Here is a 14,075-nt window from a genome sequence, read left to right on the forward strand (position 1 = left end):
TTAACAGAAGGAACGATTGTATTTGCACAGTGGTAATGCATAATAGATATAACAATCTTGAACATTATTGACTTAAATAAATGTGAGCACGATAAAATTTTTACAACAATACGAGCTAAAAACAAACGACCGCGTTATAACCGCGGGGAAATGCAGGAGAAAGAGACCACGGGGGCGGTGGATTCCAAGTTAAGTGCGAAGAAGGAGCATTCTATTGCTCCGTCAACATCACCATCTTCCTCCAGAATTTCAGCCAAAAGTTGCCTGAAGAGATCAATATTATCTCGACTTTAAAAACAAACTTTATCACGCCACTGATGCTTTAGGCATGATATTGATAACGAACAGAGGAAACGGCATTGACGTTATCGTTTGACGTCATGGGCTCATGGCACGCGGTCACTGCTTAAAATTATTAATAGTGCTTCGTTGAAAATTAAAAGGTACAAAATTTCGCCAAAAGAGTTTAACTTTGCATTGACCCTCGCACCCGATCCTCCAGTCTCGATTGCATTAAGATACTTTAGGTCAGGTGTTCGGGTCTTTCCTGTGCTTCATACTGTGGTAATGCGAAGGTACTGGTTCAAAATTTGAAACGTGGGATGATTGTGGTAATAACACTCGTAACGTGTGTCACCACCAACAAAGTCGCATTTTTCATGTTCTCAGATAACCTATGTCCTATAGCCAGGGTTGCCATCAGTCTCAACTCAAAAATAAGGACGACTAGAAAACGAACGAGGAATACCACCTTAAACAGTGTACAACAAGAGAAAGCAACCAATGTTCCTAAAAAAAAAAAAAAAAAAAACAAGACACTATCTGCATGTTCATAATTTTGGTATCTCTTTGGTACAAAATGGTATCATAAGGTGACAAAATGCCCAAAATAAGGACAAAAGTGCCCACCTCCGCCCTAAAAATAAGGACGAAAGTGAAAATAAGGACATTTCTTAGAAATAAGGACAAATATATTTTCTAAGACACGGACCTTTAAAATAAGGACAAATCTTATAAATAAGGACGGTATGGCAACCCTGCCTATAGCAGGGATGTCCAACCTGCGGCCCGCTAGTCATTTTCACTCCAAAAGTATATACTTCATGTACCCATTTTTCTTGAAATTTAATAGGTTTTGCGGCCCATTCAATTATTTCAAGTGACAATGCGGCCCACCATAATAAAATGTTGGACATCCCTGTCCTATAGCATGCTAATGCGAACTGGCTCGGAGAATTTCGAGACTTAATTGGCGAGCTCAAAAGACTTACCAAACCGTGTGCGAATGCATTTCAGTTTTGGTCGCATCTTGTAAAAGCTTCTTCGCTATACCGGTTTTACCCTGGTTACGTAATGTATTTGCCAACCGCTCAGTAGCTACAAAAAGAGCAGAACAATAATCAATTTTCCACGAAAAAGCAACGTTATATATTTTGTACTATCGTTCCATCTATTAATGCATGCAAATCGGTGCAATGGCGACAAAAAGGTTTTGAAATATGGGGTTAAACACAAAAAACGCAACATAATATTACCAACGAAAAGTCAAAAATTTTAGATGCTGACGATAAAAACTTTTAAAAACGAACCTTTTACGTGATAAGGGTCGATGGTCAGAACATTGCTGTACATAGCGGATGCCTCGCTGCTGTCACCTCGATGATCGTGCAATAGTCCTCGCTGGAAGAAAAGTACAGTACATCAAAACGATAAAACGGCGATTAAGATCAGTGAACGACGTCTAAAGCCGTCCATATATGAAAACCGCTGGCTGATGTATTTCCAGCAACTAAGCTATAACATAAGAGATTCTGGAACAGGGAAGGGCTGCATATTTAAGTACCCAGCGAAATTTACTGAAAAATTATCCTTTCGGGTAATGACGTTCGAGTTGTGGGCAATTTTAATTTCGGCAATACTTGCACTGATCATCTTGAAAGATTCCGATTTGCCGGTATGTCAACGCTGGGCATCATGTATGTGTTAAAAAGTAGAAGTTGCAATAGAGTAGACAGTATAACAATTGCAGAAAACCAGGATTGGAACAGATCTATTCAGCATACTTCAAAGTAGAAATTCAGTGAATGCCTTCGTTCTATTTTTCAAATGCGTATTAATCGTATCCAACAAACCACAAGCTTTCAACAAATATGGATTCTTCTATCGCATGGTGCAAAACCATTGAATTCACTAAACATCTCCATATCGCCTTTATTGATTTTACAAAAGCTTTTGTCATCACTGAACCTCTTAACCTCTAGACTTTACTGGAAATTCAGTCTGGTATACACAAAGAATACATATAACACTCAAGCAAACTTATCCTGGATCCACCGGCACTGGTACTACCAAAATAGTTGACATACAAAATGGTGCAAGACAATATAACATTCTCTCATTGCTACTCTGGTGTAATGATATTGTCTCAATAGTTTCAAAGATTAAAAAGCCTACAGTGTAAGGATATCCCATTGATCCGTTAATTCCAATCCTTGGATATGTTGAAGACATAGCGGTAACTTACACCACTTAATGTATGCAGGAGTATCTTGACACCCTAGCTCGAGTCTATGACCTAGATAGACGCTTGGTAGATTTGCTGCACAAATTCATCTGTTTATCACTATATCTTAAGCAAAATACTTGTCAACTAAAAACGATAAACATTGTCGTCTTCATTTAGACATATAAGTCACAACTTTGGAACAAGTTTTAAAGTATTTCATAATCAGATGTACGTAATAATATACACTTGTATATTCAGGACTAAGGTTACAAAACATCCATCAGCAATCTTGGGTCTGTTGTTGTAAAGCATATAATCGGCCAAGACCAACCAGCAACAACAAAGACACAAAACTCTTCACATCAAAACTAATCGCAAACCAATGATCAAAATGTACTACAGTACACACACTCATACATCACATCTGTTGGATTTTAGGGTTTGACTGCGTTTCTTCGACGTCTTTATTGGCAAGCAATTATAGACTTTCCAAAATAACGTAATGGGACTTTATAACAAATCATTGGATCATTGATCACAAAAAAATTATGGATTCCAAACATACAATGAGTAATTTCTATCTTGCGTACTATTAAATCTAAAATCATGAACTTATTTGTTCACTTAAAACGTGAGAAAAACTATCTCTGAAAGGCATAATTTCCGATAAAAAGTATAGGGAAATCTCTAACTAGTAGTCCTAAGCGAGATAACATCTACGAATAGACTGTGCTCATGCCAACAGAGCTTAACAAAACGCTTTAGACATAGATAAACCACGCTAGTGCGAAATTCGCTGTGTACTGAAAAGGCCAGAAATAAAATCTACGACTAAAAGCGAGGCAAAATATCGCATTTCAACCAACTATCAAAAAACAAATAGGCGACCTTAATACACCGAAAAATCCGTACAAAAGCACAGATTAAAGTATTTGACAATGCAGAAATACAATCTGCACCCACCATGTACAAAACTGTTGTCGAGAGCGGTTGCAGCTGCGAAGCTTCCAAAATACACAGTTCCGCTTCGTCACAAAGATCTTGGGCAAGGTAGACCTCGGCCACTTGTAGCCACGCTTGACTGTACACTGATGAAAACCCGGATAATCTGATCAAAATATTAACCGCTAGTTGGAGCTACACGGCCAACGGTTTGCATCGAAATGAATGAGAAACGTACCGCGGCTGCAGATCGGCGAACGACGACGTAATTTCTGACGAAGCTTCCTCGTACTTGGAAGGGGCAACTGATCCCGCCATCACCGAACCTGCATAAATATAGCGCCGTCATGAAAGCTAGTGCCAGTGGCAGATTTTCCAGTCGTAGAAGTTCTTGGCAACTAACCTGTATCTAGTTCTGCGCCCAAACTTTGATTGGCAACGCTTAATCCATCACTTGTCATCCGGTCAATGGTGCCTTCCACCGCTCTATTGTTATCCATGCTATGGGGAAAATATTATTCAATTTCTGGATATAGTTGAGACAATGTAAATCTGACCAACGCTGAGGAAGTTGCAATAACATCGTTTAATAAAAAAGCGCTTATTACTTGTTGGTGGCCTCTGGTTTTGACGCCCACAACTTTATAATCTCGTCGCAAGTTCTCAAAGCTTCATTGTCCTCACCCATCTCTTGTTCTAGTTTGCATTTGGTTGCAAGCAACCTGAAATTTTTTAACGATATCACAATTCAGACGACTGTTTGCATTTACAATATCACCGCTGCAAAATCAGACTCAAACCCAAACGAACAAACATGGAAAAGAAAAAAATACTGCACGCTGCACAGCATAAAGTTCTTGACTACGCTTTACTAATCTAATCATATATCAAAAACGCACTGACAGGAAGTCGGTAACTAACGTCAGAGTAAACTAAAAATTGACTTTACTTTATGTTGCCGGGATGCATTTGCAGGGCTCTTTGCACGTTCACCTTCGCTTCTTGACACTGATTACGAGAGGTTAGAAGTAAAGTGAGCAGATGTAGACAGTCTACGTCTTCCGGGTTTAGATCAAGGGCTTGTTTGACCTGATATTTACACAAAAAGTTTAAGTTTATATACAAAGTTAAAACGCGTAGTCTTCAAGAAAGTATGTAATGTGCACGTAGTCAATTCACTTTTTTCCCATTCCAAAACTTGTATAGATACTGGAAATAAATGATTGAAAAATGATTTTGTTCAATCCTCAATCGATTCAAAAAGTGTCGTACGCTATATAGGAAGGAAAGTATTAAATAGGCTAACACGATATGCTGGAACTAGGTCGCCTATTTACATTCCGATACATATACAAAAATAATACCAATTTCAGAATGGCATGAATAACCAAGTTTGTCAAATGACAATATTCCGTTCAAAACATCCAAACTACAGAGATGAATGCCAAAATTCCGTAACCCTGCCCGACATCATTACACAACTGGTGACTAAACTTTGTACTGACTGGCGCCGTTTGAGCGTAAATTGCCAGTTGGCCTTCGACGAAGGATGAAATTTGAAACAGTAGCAGTGTGAAGAAATTATTGGGTTGAAACATGCGTGGATATTTGTACTCGTATTACGCTTAACATACTATACAGACTTCTTTCAGCGTCACGCATGCACTTTAAAACAAGTCTCACACGCCATTTAGTCATGTGATTGTCACAATGTCATGTCACGTGTTTCTATAAACATTATCAAACACGTGACATGACGTACGTGCCTTGACACAATTGAAAGATTTTATATTTGAAATAGGTGTCTGGTAAGTGGTACAATTACCTTCTCCATTGCTTGAGAAATATTGCGGTCATGAGCGAATTCCAACGCCATGAGCAATAAAGGTTTGTGATCAAACTCATCCAAAGACTGTGATCTTGAACATAGAGGTAAGTTACTCAGACTTGGGATTCATTTAGCATTGTATAGGAACCGAAAATATATTTACTTGGAATACGAAACAATTGCTTCTCTTCTACATTGAACCCTTTCCTTTTGAGAGACAACTGCAAAAATTAGGTTAATTTAAACGCATAAAACTGAAGAAAAAGATATCTGATTTTCAGAACTATTTGAACAATCTCAGTTTAAGTAAAACAAGTCTGCACAAATTGTTTATAATTACATCCAAAAGTTATGATGTTATTCTTTATACGTTGGCTTTAATCTACGCGACTGATCGTATAAATAGTCTCTATGCATTACAGATTGTAAACACTGAAATTAATCCATCGTTAAAAAATTGCTTGACCCGAAATTAAATTTGCACAAGCAAGTAAAAACCGCATTTTACCAGTTAATGCCTTTAAGGACATTCCCACACCGACATACAAATGAGCTTGAGAGAGTTGACAATCAGCGTCTGAGGATTTACTAAGTATATCAACAGCATTCTGTGCAAACTTCAACCCCTCTTCAACTTTGGCAGGATTGCATTCCAAACAAGTTTTGGCAGCAAGCAGAGCCGACGTTGAGTCATCAGGATTAATTCGGCAACATTCAGAAAATGCAGGAATGGCCTGGTTCATCTAAACACAAAAATAGAGCTGTAAAGTTCATCACAACCACTCTTACAGAAGGCAATATTACTGCGTGTCACAGTGGCAGTGGCAATGCAGTTTTGTAGCAACCTGTGGCATGCAGATTAATACTAACTAGTACAAGGGGTTTACCGTTTCTCTACTTATTCTGATCCTTTTAACAATTTCATGCAAAAGAGCAATTTTATGTGTTATCGATAAGAATAAGATATTTTTTAAAACATCAACTGGGGTTACCTTTCCAGCTGAATATAATGACAGTGCATACTGATGCCACAAGTAGTGATGGTTGAATGCATACTTTAAAGACTTTTCTATGCACTGCAAAGTAGAAACATTACTGACATTATCACACTAGTGTGCATTCGTTTACAGTTATACACTGCTTTATATGAAAACCAGCACAAAATCAGTCAGACGGCTAACATTCTGTTAACTGAAGCAGCAAAAGTGTCTGAACACTTTCAATACTTACACAACTTAACAAATTGTATTGGCCAAGTGAGGAAGCAGCAATGCAAAGAAGGTTGTGAAGATTTTCAGCATTCCGTAAAGTTTCTTCTCGACTGTCAGCATGATCTGGGGACATGTCGAGAACAGGGTCGACGTTCAGCTGATTTTAAAAACATATTGACATGGTCAAATAGTTATTCAACCGCCAAACCATATTACCTTGGCAAAATTAGACAATTAATGGTTTTAATATTTACCATTATTTCTGATATCAAGATAAGTAATATTGCTTCTTGTTCAATATTTGATGGAGAGAACTCACTGAAAAGACAAAGGCGTTGATGATAAACTAATAATTGTCCAACTATCATCACTGTAATTGACAATCATTTTGCCAGAAAATGATCGAAGGTATTTGTTCATAACACTGAACTTCATGCTTCCATAAATGGTAAAGTCATGCATTGTTTGAGATTGAGTAAATGCATGTGCGATGTGAAGAAAACAAAAAAGACTGTGAAAACTGCTATGTGAGGTTGAAAGAACATGCAACTTAGCAAAGAAAAAGCCAGAGAAAAGTTAGTGAATCAGTTGTGAACACAAATTAAAATTTGGCTTTTTTCTATTTGGCATTGGAGCTATCTCAGTAAACCTAAATCAAGATACCGTTGAAATGAAACCATTCACTAAACAAAGAAGCTTTGCTTATTGCTTGATGTTTTTCTCCATATGATTCCAGATAGGAGCGTTATCATTACTGAAAGATCAGTGTCTGAACCAACTAAACTTAATAGCTAAAATATTTCCATAAACATTCACATGTATCGGAAATTTGCCTAACAAAATACAACAAGAACTACATTTCATCATTTGACAATAGCTTACAAACAAAATAACAGATCATGCAGTGAATCAAATAAATACATGATTAAGCCCTAAAGTGCAGTGAGTTATAGGTATTACTGGTGAGGCATTAATACCTAGCACAACACAAAAAACCTTGATTTGTTACATGTTTATGAACCGATGTAACACAAAAAACTAGAAGTCGCAAGCAAAATGCTCTGCGAATGTTTCGAACAAGTGCATTAGACCATCCACTAACTTTTCTCCTAGAAAAAACTTTGGCTTTGAACTGGAAGAAGTTTGTGGTAAAAGTGTAGAAGAAAAAGAAGAATCATCTACACCAGATTCATATTCTGACTTTTTGTTGCAAGCATTGAAGACCGATGTCGACATGTTGGAGCTTTTTCTCTCCAGAGCATCACAGTGCCGGTAATTTGTATTGGAAATACCACGCAAAAGAATGGCAGCTAGTTTGCATGATAATGTCTGCAAGTAAGAAACACAAAATTATCTACTGATAATATTCCAGCTATGTCTGGCTCCAACATCATGTAATCATCTATATCAGGGTGGTCCAAGATTACCAGCACGAAGTGCCTCATTAAGGTTTGAGAAAAACATTGCATGCCGCAAATAGGGGAAACTCTAGGCTACTGTAAGCAAAGGTTTGAGTTTACTGATCTAATCGACTTAATTTTTTGACGCACGACTAATAATGCATTTCTTCATACTTTCTACTCATTTGTGACTGCGTCTGCAACAAATAGCAAAAATCATCGCATGTGTGTGTCGTCACACAATACTGTGACATTAACCATAAAAAAGCATTGTTACTCCATAATAATCACATATTGACTTGCACTTCAATGATGTTCGACTTATCTCCTGCTGTAGGCTAATGTAATGCATTTAAATAAAATGTAGTTGTATTTTAACAAACTGCTGATTTTGCACTAGAAAATATGGCTTTCAATATCACTGAAAGTGATCGCAGACCGCACAAAATTTGTCCACTGGCTGCATGCGGCTCACGTTCCAGGGTTTGGATCACCCTGATCTATATGACAAAAACTAACTTTAAACATGACACTCAAACCTGCAGAAGTTGAGGGCATAGAATGGTATGCAGAGAACGCAAGACAGACCGTAAAAGATTGATTGCATTCCATATATTTCTGAAAGGCAAATCACACTGTGAGACCAATCTTAAAAGCAAAAATATGAAAATCTGGTGAAAAGGTTTTCTAAGCTACTTGTTTTTTATGTGAAGAACTATAGCACGATGAATGGCAGTTTCTGATACTGAGCTCACTAAGTTGTCATCTGATGCAGCTCCATGAGAATTGTTGAAAAGCTGTAGACACACACTTCAATGTCAAGTAAAACTTACAAAAAAATTAAATTGCAATTGCATTGATAATCTCAAGAAAGAACAGTTGAAATTAAAACTAGCATTATGTATACTTGCCTACTTTTTGGCATACATGTTACCTTTTCATGGTCAGCCAGATATTTGATCAATAATTGAACCGATTGTTCGTAGTTGGCTATAATCTCAGTACTTTCACTTCCAGAATTTCGTAAAGCTTGCTCTTCCAAACACAAACCTGAAACAGTAGTGCGAATTCAAAAGGTTTATCTAACTCCAACACCTTACCCTAGCCTGGTGGTATATAAAGTGTGTTGAGTGCAGAATTCAAGGGTTATACAAGATAACTATAAATACATACTGTGGAATTATCTGCTCTAGCACATTGTCACAAATATAAGTTCTATGCTTTGAAATGCAACTGATAATAATACACAATCAGCAAAAGGATTTTCAATTAATTTTTCTCGACATTTCATTTTGTTCCTATAAGCATTGCACCTGTATTGTTGGAGATTGAATAAAGTTGGCATTAATTTTGAAACAAATCAGGTATCAGTTAGTCAGTTTATTTATTTGTATCAGTTAGTTGTGTGCAAATATTTCTTAGCAAAACAACTCAAATTCCACTCACTGATTTACTAAGCAAATGCCTACTTGCACAAAGCAGGTGCTCCATGGGCAGCAATTCAAACTAATTTTGTGTGCTCAAAACAAAAACTGACAAGAGGGCATATGTTACAACCACATGCTTGCTAGGTTCACATATCAACTTTCAAGTTGGGTGGTTATATATTTAAGCAAGAAAAAACTCATTGAATGCCTTTTTTGACAGTGAAATTGACACGCCTATGACTTACCTTTGATGGCATAAGCTTCTGAAAGGATTCTGACTTTAAACAGTTGTGAAATAGATTTTATCATGGAACCGAGGTTAAGTTTATTATAAATATCCAATGATCCCTTTAAATTGCCTTGAGAGTAATGAACTTTTGCCAAAAGAAGGCTTGATTCTTCAGGAACATTGAACTGTATTAAAAACATATTGTATATTACAGTATACTGTTTGACGGTTGTTTATCTACAAGCCAAAACACAAGACGATATGTGATAAGTTATTATTCCAGAATTATCATGATTAATACTTGAGTACCACCAGAGTCTTCACCTGGGAATTCTTGCATTCACTTGTTTGTAAATCTGTTAAGCACTTTTTTACTGATTGCAGAGACTCCCGAGCATTATAAATATTTTCAGGGCAAGCTTCATTTGCAGTCAAATAGTTTTCCAATTCTGCTTCCTTTTGCACCAAGAGCACTACAGGATCTAAAATACAGTGAAACCTTGTTAACTTGACTTTGCTTAATTAAAAATTTTAAATAACTTAATGCAGCCTTTCTCCTGGCAAATCACTTAAAATGCATGTACATAAGTAATAATAATTCAAAATTTTGATTAGCTCATACGGTTGCCAGGAGATAACTGGCACCCGTTATATCAAATTTTGTACAACAATTAATATGACGTAATGCGAACATCATGGCCATTCGATTTGTTATTGGTTTTCTATTCGCCAGAAACATCAAATTTTGATTTTACATTCTTTTGCCTTATCACTTTAAAACTCTCGTGTGGACTTCAGTATACAACATTTACCTCAAGTTGAGTCTGTCATGATGTAGTAGTAAAACGTGTTGTAATGACTCAAGTCATGTTATGATAGATGTAAAAACAAAAGATTACAGTATTAGGTAACAGAAAAAGATATTTTCCTAAAAAATACACTTCTCAGATAAAAATTATCAATCAGACAAACTTTGAGATGGCCCTGGTGAATGGTAACTAACTTAATGCAACCTTTAACGTAACACAACTTTCCATGACATTAACAACATTAGCTTAACTCCAATCACACAGCCGGCTGGCTTGACTTGTGTCGAAAACATGACTTGCAACAATTTTGATAAAAATGTTATCTAATCATGACCTGGTACAGTATTTATGCACAATTTGGATTATAGCTACTAGTCAAAAGGTAATTAATAAGTCCTACAATTTTGTTGTGTAATATATTTAGAGACTTCAAAATACTGTATGAAGCAGATCCCCAGACCAATATCCTATATTGTAAAATTCTATACCCCAAAGTCTGGGCCATAGTGTAACACCCTAAAAAATCCAAGTCTAGCATTGACCCAAGTGCACAACCATAGCATAATTGTGTCCTAATGCATTTAACTCCTAACCTAATTGTGATGTTGGGTTTAGTGCAGAAGTGCACAACCAAGTGACGTCACAATTTAAGTAATAGGGGTCTAGTACATAAATGCATCACAAGGTTGTGTACTTCTGCAGTAGAACTGTCATATCAATATGTCTTCTTCTAGCTTTTACATGGCTGTGCACTTCCATACTAGGTTTAAAGCGTCTAGGCTTCAAAGCATAAGTGCACAATCAAGTGAATTCTTGAAACATTTGTAAAGCCTACCGGGCTCCTACTTGGACTACAGAGTATGGCTGTTTTCAGCAAGATTTTGGGTGCGCCAAACAACCAAAAATGACAAGTGTGGGTGCACAAAGATTGTCGGAAGCAATGGAAGTGTTTACCTAAGTGCAATGTAGTATGTACACAGCCAGACAGTGTAATGTCAGAATGTAGCCAAGTATGTATATCAGTAACATCACAGTAATGTACAGTTTCAATTAGGCTTAAATCAATTGAAATTTGAGTGCACAGAAGTTCTATCATAGACGTTAAGTACAAAATAACGCACCTAAGTGCGCCACTTAAGCTCATGAAAAGCAGTATTGAATACCCTTATTTCAAACTTTACAGTCTGGACTACTCAAACTGTGACGTAATTTGGTTGTGCAATTCCAGACTTCCGCACTAGACCCAATTCAAATGTACTTATATACCGTCATGTTCTATAAACTATCATAGTATACCTGAAGAACCGTATTTATTTTCCAATAACTTCGTCGCATCTTTTGCTTTTTCCCACAGCCCTTGATTGCGAAAACGCAAGACTTCTGCTTCCAGTTTTTGTCGTTTATTCGACATAGCCTACAGTAGTAAATGTTTAATAAGTGCTGTCTGACCGTAACAAATTATGGTATCGCTTTAACCATTTACAATTGCTCTAGCGGACTAGCCTATGATCCAGCTTATCCTAAATGTTTTCGTGGTGTACTGTATAATTGTGCTGAACCATTCATAACTGGTAAATAATGCATCAGCTGCGTTAATATCATAGACATCGGAAATACTAATATAAATAACAATATAAATTACTATTACATAAACGTCTAATTAAAATACTTTGTATCCCCTACCACTCTCTTCTTTGTATTTTATTGTACGGCTTACTTTTCGTCATTGTCTGTGGGGCAACGAAAAATAAAATGCTAACCATTATAGCGTAATAAAATAGCAATTCCACCAGCAAACAACGAGGAGGGAAAGCAGTAACGCCCAAAGGCTTAAAACTTGGAAAAATAATGTAACCAAAGGATGTTTAAAAGATGAATAATTAATAGTTAGCACGACCAGTAAACTTGTACTGTGCCAACTTACAGTGTTCTTACTAGATTGTTTTGGTTGTACATAGTTACTGTTTGATCGATTGTTTGCTAGTCTGACTCCATTGATGTGCGTGTTGCGAAAACGAAAACCAACGGTCGAGAAGTAAACGATAGGTGGTGTGTGACGTAACATTGCATGGAAACTGAGCACGCGTAATAAAGACCGACCTAATAAATGACCGTCTGCTCCTAAATGCGAGAAATGTATTGATGGTACAAATCTTATAAATTTACGGCGGCGATGGCCCCTGTGGCCTACCCTGGCTATGTTTATGCTTGCAGCGACTATAAATATGAATATTCTGTAGGCCTAGGCATATACTAAAAAAAGATATAGTAAGCTGACGTTCTTCCTGCTTTTGTTTCTTTATAAAAGTTTTTTTTTTATTAAATAACCGAAGGAAAAGTCTGAAACGAGCCAGCTTTGTCAATTAACAAAGTATTCTTTCATTTGCAAAGAGCGCAATCCGCATTTACACATGCCGTCTTCATTTTTTGGTTCAACCACTGGCCTTGCAATAAATGCGGTTCGTGTTCGATACCCTGTGGTGCCATACCGTTGTAATGCCCTTGGGCAAGGTATTAAGGACACTTGCTCCTGTTCAGTAAACTTGGTAGCAGTAATAAATCTGGGCAATACTATATAAAAAAAATAATAAAAAAATTAAATATATGCGACAATCAGAACTTGCACAAAGGCTAGCTCAAATTAAATTATTTGAATTAAATTGAATTAAATATCGCTGATTTCCCCTTCGTAAGAGCAGAACAACGTGTCGTGTAGTTATGTAATGCATTATCAATATTATTTTCAAAGATTGCCAAAACTTATTTCGTAATGTTTTTTTTAATGCCACCCTTTGTTGTGACACTTACGTTGTCGTACGGTGAACGAGTTGAATGAATAGCGCGTAATTATTCGTCAAAAATTTGAATTGGCTTGGCTGGACATTATGAAGTTTATTTACACGGTTGGAAGTTGTTTGCAATCCGCAAGTTGAATCCCTTCTTTAGACTTTTTGAAGAATTTTCCAGTTAAATAGCGGTAACTAGCAGGAGAAATAACCACATTAAACTATAAAATGTATTGTAACGTTATACTTCAAAGTGTTGTAAGAGGCGCCCTGAGTAGCGCGCTTTTTGCTCTTTTATTTGCTCTCTTCTACTATCTCGTTTCACACCATCGCCTTTCCGCTTTCGCTGTTTATCTGTAAGGTGTTGTACTTTCTGCTCTCGTATTTGTGTAATATTATTTGTCATCTTTTCCCTTACTTTAGTTGTTATCTCTTTATTATCTTGCATGATGCCTTTTCCGCTTGACTGTTCATAAGGTACTGTAAGTAAAAGTTGTATGTACATTTTTTCTCTTCCTTCTTTCGTTTTGCGCTTTCTCTTCGGGGAAACACCTTTCCTTATGATCGCGTTACTTCGAACTTCAATACGCTGTTTATTTTTGATGGTATTTATGCTTTGCTCCTTCTGCGACAATACGTATGATTTTGAAAACGTTTTCTATAACAATTTGGGTAAGACATTGACGTTGATATAGAGAAGTAAGAAACTATGCTAAACATTTCGCTATGGCGAGACGCCGTAATTTGTAGAAAATATCTGAATCAAACAATCGTATCTTTAGTTTCACTAGAGGGCCCGTCGTCCTCTGGATGGCAAATCTTCTCAGATAAAAAATTTCTTTTCGAATGGCCTTATTAAATGGATATAATGTTTGACATATTGGGATGTGTATTGCACTACTTGACATATTGCAATAACATCCCTCAACGTTACATG

General features: G+C 36.7%; 1 protein-coding gene across 2 annotated transcripts; it reads right to left on the bottom strand.

Annotated features, from left to right (window-relative positions):
• On the bottom strand, positions 1-11,940 carry LOC143459823 (tetratricopeptide repeat protein 7B-like). 2 transcript variants are annotated; one of them, XM_076957118.1, is made up of 22 exons: positions 11,856-11,940; positions 11,649-11,766; positions 9,868-10,025; positions 9,560-9,728; positions 8,822-8,937; positions 8,584-8,684; positions 8,427-8,505; positions 7,590-7,816; positions 6,742-6,805; positions 6,507-6,644; positions 6,269-6,352; positions 5,785-6,019; positions 5,440-5,497; positions 5,274-5,367; positions 4,398-4,537; positions 4,057-4,170; positions 3,852-3,949; positions 3,687-3,774; positions 3,470-3,614; positions 1,590-1,680; positions 1,272-1,377; positions 1-264 (listed from the first exon to the last, which is right to left on the bottom strand). In XM_076957118.1, the coding sequence occupies exons 2-22, from the start codon at positions 11,761-11,763 to the stop codon at positions 135-137; spliced, it is 2,550 nt and encodes an 849-aa protein (XP_076813233.1). In that variant the 5' UTR covers positions 11,764-11,766; positions 11,856-11,940; the 3' UTR covers positions 1-134. The 2 variants fall into 2 exon arrangements, with proteins under 2 accessions (XP_076813233.1, XP_076813240.1); XM_076957125.1 differs by having other exon boundaries at positions 7,689-7,816; positions 11,649-11,930.
• Positions 11,941-14,075: the final 2,135 nt, after the last annotated feature.

Source organism: Clavelina lepadiformis, chromosome 1, assembly GCF_947623445.1.
Source record: "Clavelina lepadiformis chromosome 1, kaClaLepa1.1, whole genome shotgun sequence".
NCBI classification, from domain to species: domain Eukaryota; kingdom Metazoa; phylum Chordata; class Ascidiacea; order Aplousobranchia; family Clavelinidae; genus Clavelina; species Clavelina lepadiformis.